This window comes from Miniopterus natalensis, chromosome 2 (assembly GCF_054644295.1).
Source record: "Miniopterus natalensis isolate mMinNat1 chromosome 2, mMinNat1.hap1, whole genome shotgun sequence".
Lineage (NCBI taxonomy): Eukaryota > Metazoa > Chordata > Mammalia > Chiroptera > Miniopteridae > Miniopterus > Miniopterus natalensis.
Window position 1 is genome coordinate 130,386,509 of NC_142082.1, and position 15,468 is coordinate 130,401,976.

Sequence of the window (15,468 nt, forward strand, 5' to 3'; positions counted from 1 at the left end):
ACATCAACTACAAATCAGACTAACTGTGCAGTTTGCTGGTAAAAAAAAAAAACCAACGAGAATGAGTTTTCAACGAGGTTAGAAATTGTTCCCACTGAGGGTCTTTGGGAGACATTATCATAATTGAGGGAAACTGAGACTGGGGGAGGGAAATGTGAGCACAGTTGCCAGGTCTGACGTAGTCTTTGCCGAGAGGATGTGCATCTGTGAGCTCCAGGAGCCACCGCCAGAGCTGCTATTGCCTGTACCCTCAGAGGCCCCAGCCAGGGCAAGGGGGTGCGATCAGAGAGCAAAACAGACAACTCCATGCCAGATACCTCTTAAGACTTCAGCAGTGATGTCACCAGGGAATGATGGGAACAGCATTGTATTTTCACTATGTATTTATCTGTAGCAAAGCACTTCGGAACACCCAAAGGCAGAGGCAATATAGATAGTACTTTGGCTGAGGGAAGGGACTCTAGAGTCAGAGTCCCAGACCTTTAATTATGGCTCTACCATTTGGGACCTTAAGCAAGTTACCCAACTTTTCTATACTTCAGTTTTTTCTTCTGTAAAATGGGTGTTATAGTAATACCTACCTCACAGTTATATTGAGAACACTGTCTGAGAGAATCTATGGGAAAGCACTTAGCAAGCATTCAGTAAAAGTTTTCTGTTATAATAATAACAGAAATGGACCATTAAATGGGAGACTGTATATGAATTTTTTGCAAAATGAAAGTGTGCCAAAAATGTAACATTTTATTTTTAAACTCCTGAAATACTTGCCTAACATATGACTATCAAGTACACCACCATAAAACAGAATAGATTTACTGTGTACATTCAAAATAGGCAGGAGCTGTCTTCTCTGGCCTACATTCAACACTTTTTGTATTCATTTTCCATGGGATGCAATTTTGTGCATTATTTTATATTATTTATGTCTCAATTATTTCATACAAATGAAGCATTAGTCCCCAATAATACTTGAAAATTTAGGTAAAGGTGATTACTTACATTTAACCTGCCTGCAATAATTGACACAGTGCTAGGTACATAATAGGTGGTCAATATTATCTTCCTTATCAATTTATGAATTGGGCTTGACAGTCCCAAAAAATTCCCAGTTATTTTCCAAGTACTCCATCCATAAAGAACCGGATCAAAAATGTAGTTTAGAATTCTGAAGTCCACTCGCTATACTTCATGGGAAGCACAGGCAATACTCGGTAAAGAGTAAAATAGAAACGGCTGCGGGTGTCGATTCACCTGGCCCAGCAATGATTGCACATTGCCATGAAAAATCGTTTCGTACACCGCGAAGCAGAATAAGGATGGTGGAGGAGAATCTCTGAGGGACTTCCCTTGCCACACTTTATCACAAGGAAAATGCTGCTGCAGTGTAGACGTGGACACTGGCTGATATTCCCATTCATTCACTCACTCATCAGTCATTATGTGCTAGGCACTGTTAAAGTTGCTACAGTACATCTAGTGGGCAAGACAGCAAAGCAGATTCCTATCCTCATGGGCTTCTAGTATAAAGAGACAAACATTAAAAGTATATTAAATAAGTGAAGCTATTTCAAACAGTAATAAGTGCTGTGAAGAATATAAAGCAGTAATGGAATAGTGTAGGAGAAGGCAGCTACTTCAGCCACCGAGGTCAGCAACAGCTTCTCTGAGGAGGTGGCGCCTGAGCTGGGACCTGAAGGATGAGAAGGAGCCAGCCATGCAGACAGCTGGGAGAAGAACATCAGAGGCAGAAAGAATAGCAAGCACAAAGGCCCTGAGGCAGGAGGCAACTTGGCTTGTGTTCCAAACAAACATAAGACCAGTGTGGCTGAAACAGCCAGTGATGGTGGAATGATAGGACACGAAGCTGGAGAGATAAGTAGGGGTCACATTTGAATCTCTCCGTCATTGTAACCCGCTGAAGTAGTTTAAATGAGAGTGGCATAATCTAACTTATGTGTTTAAAAGATCACCCTGTGTTGTGGATACCCGAAGGTAGGTATGAAGGAGTGGCAGTGGTCTAGGTGAAGCAGGTGGTGGCTCGAAACTAGAATAGTGGGGAGGGATATGGACTCCAAACTAGAAAGAGCAACAGAGGAGAAGGAAAGAGCCAGAAGGGTTAGGGCTATGAAATTATGGAGGCTATGAAATTTGTTGAGTGAGAGATACATCTATTTCCTTTAAAAGGTACTTCATTTTTTTGGCAAGTTGCTAGAAAATAGGCAAAATCAATATTATTAATAATAGCTCAATTGCTTTTATTCTGTGTACCAGCACTGTGCTAAACACCTATATACGTAATTCTCACAGTTGTCCTGTGGAGTAAATGCTTCCCTGATCTCCATTTAATGTATATAAGGAAACTGAGGCTTAGAGAGGCTGAGTAACTGGCCAAAACTAGATAAAGAAGAAGGGCTGGAACAAGAATGGAAACCCAGGTGGGCCTCAGCCCTCAGCGATCCGTTCGTGCTCTAGTGCTTTATGTTCCATGCACTGTCTCCTTCCAGAAAGCCTACGAAGTGGCCAATGAGACTGGTATCACAGATGGTAAAACAAGCTCTTACCAAATGACCCTCCTTTAAATACTTACAGAGCAGTTGACCTCCCTGCATGAGTAAATAGTTAAATAATTCTCATGTAGAGCATCTAACATTCGAATCATGACAGCAGGTGATATAAGTTCATGTTATTTTTTAATTCTTTAAGATTGTTAAATGAAAATTTTCCGACATAGTAACAAACATAATATTGGTCATACTTTAGAACACTGGGTAGAAAATAAAATTTAAACAATACTGAAATTAGAATGGAAACACAATATACATTTTTTAAATAAGAGGATGCCAAATATTTTAAATAAACTTCCTTAACATTTTATAGCATCTTAAGGAAATATGTGAACATGTGAAATGTTTTAAGAATTCATTATTGCTTTCAATTGTAAATACCTTCTTTCAAAAATACAAAAATATATTAAATATGTTGAGACTTTTATTGTCTCCTTATTAGGATATAGATGAGATTCTGATGTTGATAGATGATTAGAGTCATTTATTGTTGAGACGAATCAAGTCCAAGTGATGGATTGTAGTGCAATTAAAATGTCAGAGTAGTAAATTGTGATGTGTGACCAGGAAAACACTTGAGTCATGAGCCCATGAGATTTATTATTTCTTCTTCTTTCTCAAAACAAGTGCTACTAACTAGCCAAGATTTGCAAATCTTCAATTACTAATTGTGTGCCATAAATCATTATGGAGTTGACTTTAAAGTTTAAAAAAATGTTTTTAATTTCTGCTCTGAGTCACTGGGGAAGATTAGAAATTGATTCAAGAGGCATCTTTAAAACAGGGGGCAAGTGGGCTGGGGAAAGACATGCATTATTCTTGGGAAGATGAAGTTTCCATCCTGATTTTAATCATTCATCTGTTTTGCTGACCACTGAGAAAAGGGCAAAGGCTGTAGACAGTAGATTTCCTTTTTTTTTTTTTTTTTGCAAGAGGCTTTCATTTTTGTTACACTTCTTATTTGTGCAATTCAGTTACTTTTCCTCTTTTTTGGTTCTTTGTTTGTTCGTTTGTTTTTCTTTTCTCCCATCATCACTTCATATGGGCAGTGAAAATTCAGAGGAGCGACAGGCAACTCAGCTGGGAGCCCTGGGCCAGCAGCCACTGCAGCCTTCACACCTACCATCACCCTAACGCGCACCACCTTGACCATGGCGGAGGGCCGGCCCTGACACTCCCGAAAGCGCCTCCTCCCAGCAGCCCTCGTAATGTTCCAGGCTTTCTCCTCCTGGTCTTTTATTTAAATTATATTCTTCTCCCTCCTTCCTCATCTGACTCACACCGTATTTGGCTTCATGGCTGTTGTATGCTTTTCTTGTTGTAGCAACTTGTCATTTCTGACATCTCCTAAGTCTTTTTCTTTTCCATCAGAAAGCATTTGTCACTAGGAAAGGATGTAAATGTTCAGAAAGCTTTCCAGGTGGTGAGAAAATAACAGTTCAGAATATTAGATAGCGTACAGTGTTCGCAGACCTGTGTGTGCATGGAATCGCTTGCGAAATTCGTGTCAGAAAATACCTGTGAAAATGAGATGATGTACCTGATGCATTGTGTTGGTTATGGAGAAACTTGTTTCAATGTTTGGGATTCTGTGTGTGTGTCCAAAGCAACACTCATAGAGCTCCCCTGTGCTCCCCTGTGCGTATGGGGGTCCTGCTGCTCCTCCGGAGTTTATGGGCTCCCCTAACTCAGATCCCAAAACACCCTCCCCTCGCCCCCGAGGCTGGTCTCCGTCTGGCTGGGGAGCTTCCTAGCTGCTGCTGCGCGTCACGCGTGTCTCCCTGGACTGTCGCTGGTTGGCAGGGGTGGCGGGCTCCCCCCAGGATGCTCTGTGCCAAGTCTTCACTCTCTTACAGCAGCTTTGGTGTCCGCAGCCTTCTCTCCTACCTCCATGAGCGCCTACAGCCTGAGTTCCCTGAACATGGGCACTTTACCTCGAAGCCTCTACTCCACTAGCCCACGCGGAACCATGATGAGGAGGAGACTGAAGAAGAAAGACTTCAAAAGCTCACGTGAGTGGAACGGTGCCCGCGCCGGCGGGCCCGGAGGAGCATGCGGGCAGGCGGGGCCTTTGATGCACTTAGGGAGCCTGCACGGCCTGGTAGATGCCCAGCGGCTCCAGCTCCGTGCCACGACCATGAGGGCGCCAGCCATTATCTCTAGGAGAGTGGCACAGGGAATACAATTTCAGACTGAAGTAGTTTGCTCATACTACCTTTGCCTACGACTTTTTGTTTGAAACTTTTTCTTGCTCCTTTGATCTAATAAAATAACCAAAGATGTAGGGGTTTTCCCCCCCCTTTAAAACTCCTTCTTTACGTTCTGGGTAGCTTGGGGCATGACCTTTGTTCTTAGTTTCTTATTCTCACTAAAGCAATTTTTTGAAAATTATGTCCCGTTTTTGGTAAGTATAAGAATCTCATGCATTATTTGTTTAATGTTATTTTAAATTTTGTATTAAATTATACTTCATGACCCTTCCCCCTCCAAAAAGTAATAAGTTGCCTTTTCAAACTATATCTCAACTCCCCAAGATTCCAATACTTTGCCCAGGGACCTACCCCAGTGAGAGCCACTGCTCTAACATATATTTCTGTTGTCCACTCCAGCCTTAAGAAGATAAGAGGGAGCTTGTCTTTACAACAAGCATCTCACAGTCTAGGAATTTCTAACATGATTCTTGGAAATAAGATCCTCTGGGATAGCCCAGCATAGTATAGGCTAAGCAAGACTGGGAAGATGTGCTTGGCTGCTTGCTTTTGGGTAACTGGTTGTTCACATAAAGAGAAAGGGGGTAAATGAGTGCGTTGACAGGGAAAAAATACAGATCACTCCAAATTTTCTTTTTGTTGGAGAAGATCATAATCTATCATCATCATCACATTAAGAGGAAGAGAACGCCTATCTTTCCAACCAGATCTAATCATAGTCTAGAGTAGGAGTGGTTTTTTTGTCCTATAAGTCCCTTTTGGTGGCCATGACTGTGAATCCTGTAAAGAAGCTCAAATTAGATGGGCTCTCTTCCTGTGCTTACCATGAGAATAAAATAAAGAACACCCGTAAGTTACCTAAATAAAGCCAACCCCAGATACTTTAAAGAGAGCGTGTTCTTGTGAGAAGAGGTGGTTGAATCTGTTGGCTCTTCACCTTATTTGCCGGAGATTCATCTGTGCAGGTGGATCAATCCCACCAGTGCCGCCATCAGTGTAGGAGACTATTACCCACCCCAGGAAACAGTTCTTCATGTTACAGGAGCCTGAAGATTTCTTTACAAAGAAAACCACTGCAAAAGATAAGGCCACCACTGTGGTGGACTCATGATTTGACTTTCACATCCTTCAAATATAAGGAGATTTGGTATCGTTAGTATATGTACATGACAGTACACTTGAAATTAGGAAAATAGAAGGAAGATTGAGTTTAGTCAAAATGAGAAACAAGGAGCTTATAGAATCTCATGTTTTTTACCTAACACTTGAGTAAAATGTTTACTCTTGGAAGAAACTAGTTGAAAGCAGTATGGTGAACCGGATACAAGCATAGACATTGGACTCAGGCTGCCTGTGTTCTGATCCCAGCATTATTAGTTTATAGCTGTAGGACGTTAAGCAAGTTTCTTAAGCTCTCTATGACCTATTTTTCTTAGCTACGGAATAGGGTTAATTATAGTAGTTACTTCATTAGGTAATTGTGGGGATTATGTGAGTGTATATATATATATATATATATATATATATATATATATACTCTTACCACCAAAAGGGCAAGAAATATACTCTAGACCAGAGGTGGGGAGACTTTTTTCTGCCAAGGGCCATTTGGATATTTATAACATCATTTGCAGGCCATACAAAATTATCAACTTAAAAATTAGCTATGAAAAAAGCTCCTAGATTTATTGAAATTTAAGTCCCGCCTGTGGTTGCCTTGGCAGGGCCAGACCAAATGTTTTCAGCCCACAGGCCAGACATTCCCCACCCCTGCTCTAGACTATGAAGTTAGTGCTATAATTACATTACATATATATGGTAGAACAACACCTGGTAAATGGTAAGCACTATTTAATAGTTAGCTATTTTGAATAGTTCGCTATTTTGAATAGTTCAAGTGTTAGCTATTATTCTGCCTGAGTCTGAATTGTCATGTGTGAAACTCACCATCCCTCTCAAATTTATGCATTTTTCACAGTGGTTACACTTTGGCATAATACATAGATCTTGAGTCTTCCATGCAGTGCCTCCAGGGTTTGTGGTGGATATTTGTTTATGAATATTTTTACATATAATAGCATCATGTGCAGCACTCCTCACGAACAGAAGCAAGCTAACAGCCCTCAGCAGGGAAGAGCAATTAAAACCAATTCATTAATGTTTATACTTCTGCTTCAGTGGCTAAACATTTGCTTGCGTTAGGTAAGACTTACAGTGTTGACTAAGGACATTAGTGACTACAAATGAATGGTAATGTGTTTGGCTATCTCAGGTTGATATTTACACATCTTGAGTTTTGTAGCGGGAAGCAAAGCCGTGGCCACACTGTCACTGATGGTCACAGCCAACTCAACAATTCTCTCTCAGTCATAGTAGGAATATAAGCACAAACCTGGTTGAAGAAACGTCTAGCTATTTGTGTCCCCTGTAGACATTCGCCACTGGAGCACCGCTGACCATATATATACCCACCAGGATGTTTATGTGTCTCAGGAGAGCATGTATTTTATATTTTAATCAAACAATGAAGTTCACAAAGCTACAAACTTTTATTCCAACTTTAAAAGGACCTTAAAAAAAAGATAGTATTCCAAAATCACCCATATGAAAGTGAGGATTAGGCTCTTTTTTCCCCTTCAGCTTGAAAAAGTCACATTAGATGTAAGGGCTTTTCCACTAATTGATGATAGAAGTTTTATCACCCCCTCGCTATCCCGCGGTTTATTGCCACCACTGTATTTATGTGTTTATTCTGGACCACCATTTGCTGCCTCCTTTCTCATTCTTGTGTTTCTATAGCAACCATGCCATTTGTATGGATGGGAAATCATGGCAAAGGCACAAATAAGATAAAAAGTCTCTGCCCTGTAGGTGGTGAGTTGAGGCCAGAACCTGGAAAACCAAAAGAATTCTTACATATGTTTCTAGTACAAAGGAAGGACGTGGCCTGAGGAGTATAAAATCTTTGCTCGTAAATATGAAAACATTCCGTCCCGTTGACCAGAGGGGAAGGTACAGGAAATCTATGACAACACATCACAAGCGCCGGAACAGGAAAGCTCTGTTAGCTGCACAGGGACAGTGGTGAGGAACCCCAGCATGGGGCTCTAGGAGTGTCACAAAGCCCTGGGAGGGTTGCAGAGCCATGTCACAGAGGGAACCCCTCGTCACCTCTTCTGGAATGTTACCGACCTTTCCCCCAGAACCTGACTGCCCCTTTTCCTACTGCGGAGGCCAGGGATCCTTCCAGAACCCCCTCGCCCCCACCCCACCGCCACCCGGTGACAGTGGCATGCCCGAGCAGTGGATCGGGCCAGCTCCCCGGCTGCCTGCTCCCTGCTGTCCTCGGAGCCTGGGTAGAGAGACTGTCTGTCCCCAGTCAGCCTGAGATGCAACCGAGAGTGCGAGTCGGAGCACGAGCCCAGAGCTGTCTCTGCCTCTTTTGTCATCGTCACTTCCTGGGGAGGGCAACCTTGCAAAGAGCTAAAAAGAAGAAAATGAAAAAAGCTCACAGCTTTGATCCCTTCTACCGCCCCCTGAGAAAGGAATGGAAGGCAAAGGCAGCTAGCGGTAAGCCCTGATGAGGGACGGTGCACGGAGCGCCCCGTTGTCCCTCAAGATCTGTCCCCACCAGCCCCATGTGCAGGGAGCCGCTGGCCACCCCACTGCGCTCCTGAACTGGGCCACATGGCACACAGCAGGCTGTGTCCGCAGCAGGTCGCCCCTTGATGTGGACCGCTTTAGTGAGATGTCTTAAGTTACAGGGCCAAAGAATGCAAACACCGTGTTATTAATAAATCTTTGAGGTCCTTTGCTCACTGTATTTTTAAATGCTTTTCAGATCTGACAGTAGACCTCACAGCCTTCTAAATTTAAGGAAACATTTGGCTGATTTTTAAACTTTAGGAGATAAAAAGCTGTCTTGGTTCCCCTCCCTTTCTTAGACTAGGAAAGACAAGAATTGATCAAAACACAGGGTCGTTCCTGCAAACCTGAAGGGCTGTGAAGAGAACCCTGCAGATGTGAAAGGGCTGGACCGAGCAGGTGTGAGCCCTGACCGCACCCGTGGCGCACACCAGTTAGCAGCATCCGAGCACAGCGTGTGTGCTGAGTGCGGTCACTTACTTCTCACTTCGTCTTCATCTGCAAGTAGAAATGGGCACCTCTCAGGCCAGAGCCAGTCCCTTGCAGGAGCATTTGCTACTAGAGAGAGAATTCATTATACAACTTTTAAACTACACCTTTATATTCTTCTGCTGGTTGACCACTGTAATGAAGCGGGGTAATCAAGCTCATCTTTTTTTCTTCCAAGTCATATTGGTTGTTTTTCCTTCTGGCTCATCTTTAAATCTGCAATTTATTTTTTTCATATCTGGTGGTAATTTTCAAGATTTTAATACCTGTGAGTAATCAGTACCTGCAGTTTCTAATGAAATTTGACTGTTTCAAAGAATAGATCCCAATGCATCAGAGGACTTTCAGAATTAACTGCAAAATCCTAGATTTAATATAATCCTGCATTTATTAGATAAATTACAACTTTATATAATTATAAAGCTGATGTTTAATACATTTTTTATCCTAAATTAAAGTTTCTAATGATTTCTATCACCTCAACTTGCCTCTAGGTAGAGCTTATAAATTTAATGATACCCACAATGAATTAGTACTTATTAGTACATATTGCTGTGTTCAAAACCTCCTACAGAATGGAATTTTTTATCTTCTCTAACTGTTCCAAAAAACATAGCAAGCCTCTCCTTTGAGAAGGTCTTCACTACATCTAACCCAATCTCTCCTATTATCATTAAATCGACCATTTCTTTTTTATTCTTTCTTAGTGGAGATGATAATCGGCTGACTTAAAAGTTCTTTTTTTTTAATGCTCAAATTAATTTTTACTTTTATCACAACAACATATAGGCTTATAGTTAAAATGTGAAATGGTAACACGAGGTTATAATGGAACACAGTGTCCCTTCCTGTCCTGCTCCCCAGAAGCAACAAGTTTCAAACTTTTGTTTGTCTCTTTTGCTATATCCTGGTATTTCCTTTCTCTCCTCTTTCTAAAATTGCAAACCATAGCTTCTGGTTTAGTCTGTTGTCAGTTTTATTGCTGTGACTGATCACTTAGCTTCCATCAGAAAGCATCTGGTTGGATTAGCCACATGCACTGCTGTAGGGAGCAGCTGGAGCCTTTTCTCTTGTTAGCTGCTCTACTCCAAGTGAGCATCTTTTTGGATCATCTGGTTAATGGGTCAAAACGGCACATGAAAATTGATACCTGGTATCTAAGAATGCCCATCAAGTATTTTGACTCTTACTATGGGTAGGGGATGAAAGTTGCAGCAACTTGTTCTTTCCTTTGGAGCAGATATTCTGACAGGTCCCAGAACGCAACCTGCAGAAACCTCAGCCTGCAGAGCTTTGCATTTCCTAGGCATGTACCCAGTCCTTCTATCAGCCTGTGTCATCAAGGCATCTCTGACTTAAAAGATAAAAAATGGCTTTTAATTCAAATTAAGTAGTCTAAAATTCTACACCAAATTGAGGTTTCAAATGGAAAAATATAGAAGTATTAATGTAAACCTATAGAAAGATTCACAGAAAGTATTTTTGTTGAAGTCCAAAAAAAGCTTCATTTACAAGGAGAAGTAACCTGCCAGATAAGTGACGCTCTAGTATTCTGTTCCTGCTCGCTGTAAGTGCTAACTGGAAAGAAATGCAGCTTTCTAGATGCTTGCTAACAGGAAATGGCATCTTCTATTGGTTTTGTGCCAGTAATAAAAAAGAATGATCTCGAGAGCAATCAGAGTACAGCTGACATCCACAAAGCACCCTAGAAAATATGTGAGAGCCTAATGAACAAAATAAACTGACAAACAAAATAGAAACAGACTCATGGATGTAGAGAACAGACTGACAGCTGTCAGAAGGGAGGGGGTGGGGCTGGGTGAAAAAGGTGAAGGGATTAACAAAACAAAAAAAAGACAAAACACATAGACACAACAGTATGGTGATTACCAGAGGGAATAGGGGGGTGGGAGGAGGTAGAAGAGGGCATGGGGGGATAGATGGTGATGGAAGGAAACTTGGCTTGGGGTGGTGAACACACAGTACAATATACAGATGATGTCTTGTAGAATTGTACACCTGAAACCTATACAATTTTATTAACCCATGTCAATAAATTTAATTTTTAAAAAAGAAAATATGTAATAGTCTGTGTATCAGACTTTGGAATTGTAGGCCACCACCTGTGAAAAGCTTAGGGTTGGAGGCCACCTCCCTTCCCTACTGCAGGCTACATCACTCGCATTGACGTTAGTCCTGCTGAGAAAACAGTGGCGGTGCTGCTTTAGACGAAGCGCAATTTTCCTTACTCCTTTGACAGGCGATCCGCCACCTGATCCTCTGCCCTGTCAGCTGCAGTGCTGGAAGGATCCATATCCCAGAAAAATTTGGGTCCCAAATTCTCATTCCTTAACTTAGCGGAGTCTACATGAAATGTTGGTTTCAAAACAGACAAAATGCATATGATATCACAAGATGTGATTCATTTCTCATTCATTTAGCATTCACTGAATGTTACAGGCACTGGGGTTTCAGAGATAAAAAGATCTGGTCCCGATTTTTAAAGACCTGAGTGCCAAGTGAAAAGACAGGCAGGCAAATAAAAACCTGATAAATGCTAAAATAAGAACATGTATTAGAAATCTGGAAATATAGAAATGTAAATACCTAATTCTGCCTGGATGATGCAGGGAAGGGGACACTGAAAACCCAGGATGAGGGCTCATTCATAGGGGCAGGGGGCACGGTATGTGTCATGACACAGAGGCATGAACACAGGGCTGAAAGCAAATGGCACATGAAAAGAGCGTAGAAGAATGTGAGACCAGGTGGGCAGGAGAAAATGAACTCATGAAGCGTTCAGTGTGCTCTGCTAGAATTGGAAGATGTTGTTCTATAGGAAATAGGGAACCATCGAGAGATTCTATACTGGGGGATGGCCCTTGCATATTAGGAAAGCCACTCTGGCAGCAATGAGTTGGCTGTTAGCATAAGACAAGAGGCAGGGACACTGGTTGAAAGATTAAATAGTAATCTATACTAGCAATGACGAAGCTCTACTCCAGAGGAGTAGATAAATTGGGGCCTCATTATGAAGAGAAAGTTAATCCGCAGTAATATGTAGAAAACATTGGGCATGAGAGACCCCAGAAACATGTATATTAGAGCAATTGAAGTAAAAAAAATAATGAAAGCCTGCCTGGCTGGTGTAGCTTCGTGGTTGAGCATCTTCCCATGCACCAAGAGGTCACTGGTTCAATTCCCTGCCAAGACACATGCCCGGGCTTCCAGCTCGATCCCCAGTAGGGGTTGTGTAGGGGGCAGCCAATTGATGTTTCTCTCTCATCAATGTTTCTCTCTCTCTCTTCTCCCTTTCTCGCTCTAATATCAATAAAAATACTTTTTTAAAGTAACGAAAGCCTGAATTAAGGCATCGACAGTAAGAATGGAAAGGGGGATTTCAACAAAACTGATTGAGTTTGAGATAATGGGGAGTTGTGGGTCAAAGTTTACTTTGAGTTTTCAAGCCTGAAGGACTATAAGCCTGGTGGTCCCATGGAAATAGTAGTGGCAACGACAAAGAGAAGGTGACTGACTCGATTTTTAAAATGTCGAGTTTGAGGCATCAATGAGACATGGTTGTGGCTGGCATCCATCGTGTCAGGATGTTCATCACTAGAGAGGAAGATCTGAGACGATGCATGCAGGGGTCATATTTTATTGAAACTGAATGAGGGAAAGAATGAGAGTAACAAAGGCCTAGGGCAGAACCATGGGCAACACTATGTTTGGAGCGCAGAGGAAGCGTGAGAACTGGGGGGCTAACAAGGTAAGAAACGAAGAACCAAGCTTCACCAAAGCCAAGAGAGCAGTCTCAGAAAGAAACTGATGGTTCCCAAAGCCAGCTGCTGCAAAGTGGTTAGAGCAGGGGAGGCCGCTGGCTATAACCAACAGGAACTCATCAGGGAGAGTAGTTTCGGTAAAGGGTGAAGGGAGAAGCCAAATTTTAAGCCATTTTTAATCGGTACAAGTCATAGAGGTCAGAAAGCGTGGGGAGTGTGTAGGGAAGTTAGAAGAAGCGGCAAGAAAGGTTCTATGGCACAAAATCACAGGAGGAGCGGAAAGGGATGGTATCAAAAATACAAGTTAGCCTGGAAATGAACAAAATGAGACATCCTCTTGAAGCGGGAAAAATGGAGAGAGAGAGAACAGATGACGCTCCAGGAATGGAGCTGCCATTGGTGCTGTGGGTTGGAGATGGGAGCAAGACAGGGACGTGAGCCTGGGGGCTGAGAGGAGTATCAGAGGAACAAATGAAATAAGAGATGACAGAGTAAGCTGGAGACCCCATGGGAAGAAACAAGGCCTGAAGAGACCAACTTTGAGAGTAGGAGGAATGTAGGGTTTAAATGACTCCACGCCAACCCAATGCTGGGCTAAGGTCAGTGACCACTCTGGGAGCAAGAGCATTTCTCCAAAGCCAGAGGTCAGATTGTAAAAGGCATAAAGCTTGGACGCAGATGGCTAAAGCGGAGAAAACATTAGACCGGTTAGCCCAACCCCCCTTTTTCTAGATAGGAAAGAGGTTAATGACTCACCCGAAGGTCACCCCCCTGGTTGCTCAGTGGTAGAGCCAGGACCAGAACCCAGGTACCCTGACCCCAAGGCGTCCCCTTCCTGCAGCTCCCACACAGCCCCTAACACGGAGGTATGGAGGGGAGGAGGCTGCACTGGACTGGGACTGAAAAGTACTAGTCCTGGGAGATTCGTGCGTCTTGCTCAGCTCTGGCTAAACCTGGTGCGACAAGGCCAAGCTAGACGCTCCCAGAGACGCGCTCTGGCTAAGGAACTGCTGGGATGCCTGGTCGCTCCACCCTGACGGCATTCTCTCCTGTGTTGTCCCTCTAGTGTCCTTAGCCTCCAGCACAGTGGGCTTGGCTGGCCAGGTTGTTCACACAGAAACCACAGAGGTGGTGCTGACAGCAGACCCTGTCACAGGGTTTGGGATCCAGCTGCAGGGCAGCGTGTTCGCCACGGAGACGCTGTCCTCGCCGCCGCTGATTTCCTACATCGAAGCCGACAGCCCGGCGGAGAGGTGAGGCCTCTCTTTCGGCCCCGCATTTCCTGTGCCGGCTCTCTCTGGACAGCTAATAAATTATGGGACGGTGCTCAATGCAGGAAACGTAAGATGTAATGAACTCTCTGTTCTGACGATAAAATTTTATGTTCTTGATCAGTTTTGAGAAGAGTAACGAGCACGGATGCCTTTATCTAGCAGACTTCCGTTCATCGGGGACTAAGGGTATATTAATTAAATAGGAAAAAAAGCTATTAAAAAATCTCTAAGTTCAAACTTTAATAATTCCTCTGCCACAGGGGAATGTACATTCATCATTGCTATATATTGATTCAGATCAGATTAGAACAATACTGTGGTGCTGAATTATTAATTACTTCACTGGGATACTTTGAGATTCCCTTGCTCACATTTGTAACCATGAGATGCAGGAGTGTGAGATATTGTTGTCGACCAAAAGTGATGCCCACAGCATTGAAAAACAGGACCACATGGTCATGCCATTTTGCAAGGATCAAACAAAGCAGATTTGCCAACTTTGACTGATAATCGTTTACCTTACCTACCACCTCTAACGTGTGGTTCTGCCTTCAGATGTGGGGTCCTACAGATTGGAGACAGAGTGATGGCCATTAATGGAATCCCAACGGAAGACAGCACCTTCGAGGAAGCCAATCAGCTCCTCCGAGACTCTTCCATCACGAGCAAGGTCACGCTGGAAATCGAGTTCGATGTTGCAGGTAGGTTCATATCATCACAAGTCAGCTGCAGAGCCAGGAGTGGACTACATGTGCCTTATGTGGATCATGTGACAGAAGGGGAACTATTTTTTATATCCTGACGTTGTTTTTTGTTTAGGAGATTTGGGATGTCATTTGGAATTGATCATTGTTGTTGTATTATTCATTAAAATGTCACCACGAGAACAGCTGAAAATAAATGTGACAAAAGAAATAAGTAATAGCTGCTATAAAGGTGATAAAAAAAAAGTCATGCAGCCCTATTCTTCCTCCTATATGCTAGAGAAACCTGATTCCTCAGTCACACAGACAAGAAAAGCCCCTCTTGACCCTTCCCGCTGCAAAGAACATAAGAAGGTTTGGAAGGGGAACAATGGAAAGTCATTAAATAGATCTAGACAAGCCCTGTAGGTAACTATTTGGTCTCTAGTATTAAAGAGAAATTGTACCAGGCACTTGTTAAAAATGACAAGGAAGATTTTATTCAAGACTGTTGCAAGAGAGATCCAGACTTGGAATAGGGAAGAGAGATTGAACTCAACTCCAAAACCAGTAAAGACAGCTAGGAATCTATAGCCAGCAGACAAGGAGAGGGCGAGGGAGTCATTGGATGGAAAATTACTCAGAGGAATCTAATTTGATATCAATGGTGGAGGGATGAGAAATTTACTTATATATTCAAGGATGGAGGGATTCTCGATAAACTGAGTTAGCAAGAGCCTTGCTAAAAATGGCTCAGCAGACTAAGAACTAGGCCAAAGACAAGTCCTAGTCAAGAAGAGGGCCCAGAGGAGCCAGAC

At 42.8% G+C, this 15,468-nt stretch overlaps 1 protein-coding gene across 3 annotated transcripts in view; it reads left to right on the top strand.

The window, feature by feature from the left end:
- GRIP1 (glutamate receptor interacting protein 1) overlaps positions 1-15,468 on the top strand; it is a 609,495-nt gene that overhangs the window by 522,856 nt on the left and 71,171 nt on the right. For 2 of the 3 annotated variants that reach the window (XM_087814557.1, XM_016199615.2), the window contains 4 exons: positions 3,617-3,772; positions 4,424-4,579; positions 13,760-13,946; positions 14,523-14,668. In XM_087814557.1, coding sequence (XP_087670683.1) covers positions 3,617-3,772; positions 4,424-4,579; positions 13,760-13,946; positions 14,523-14,668 — 645 coding nt within the window. The remainder of the gene's footprint in view (positions 1-3,616; positions 3,773-4,423; positions 4,580-13,759; positions 13,947-14,522; positions 14,669-15,468) is intronic. The other variant, XM_087814556.1, reaches the window with a different exon arrangement.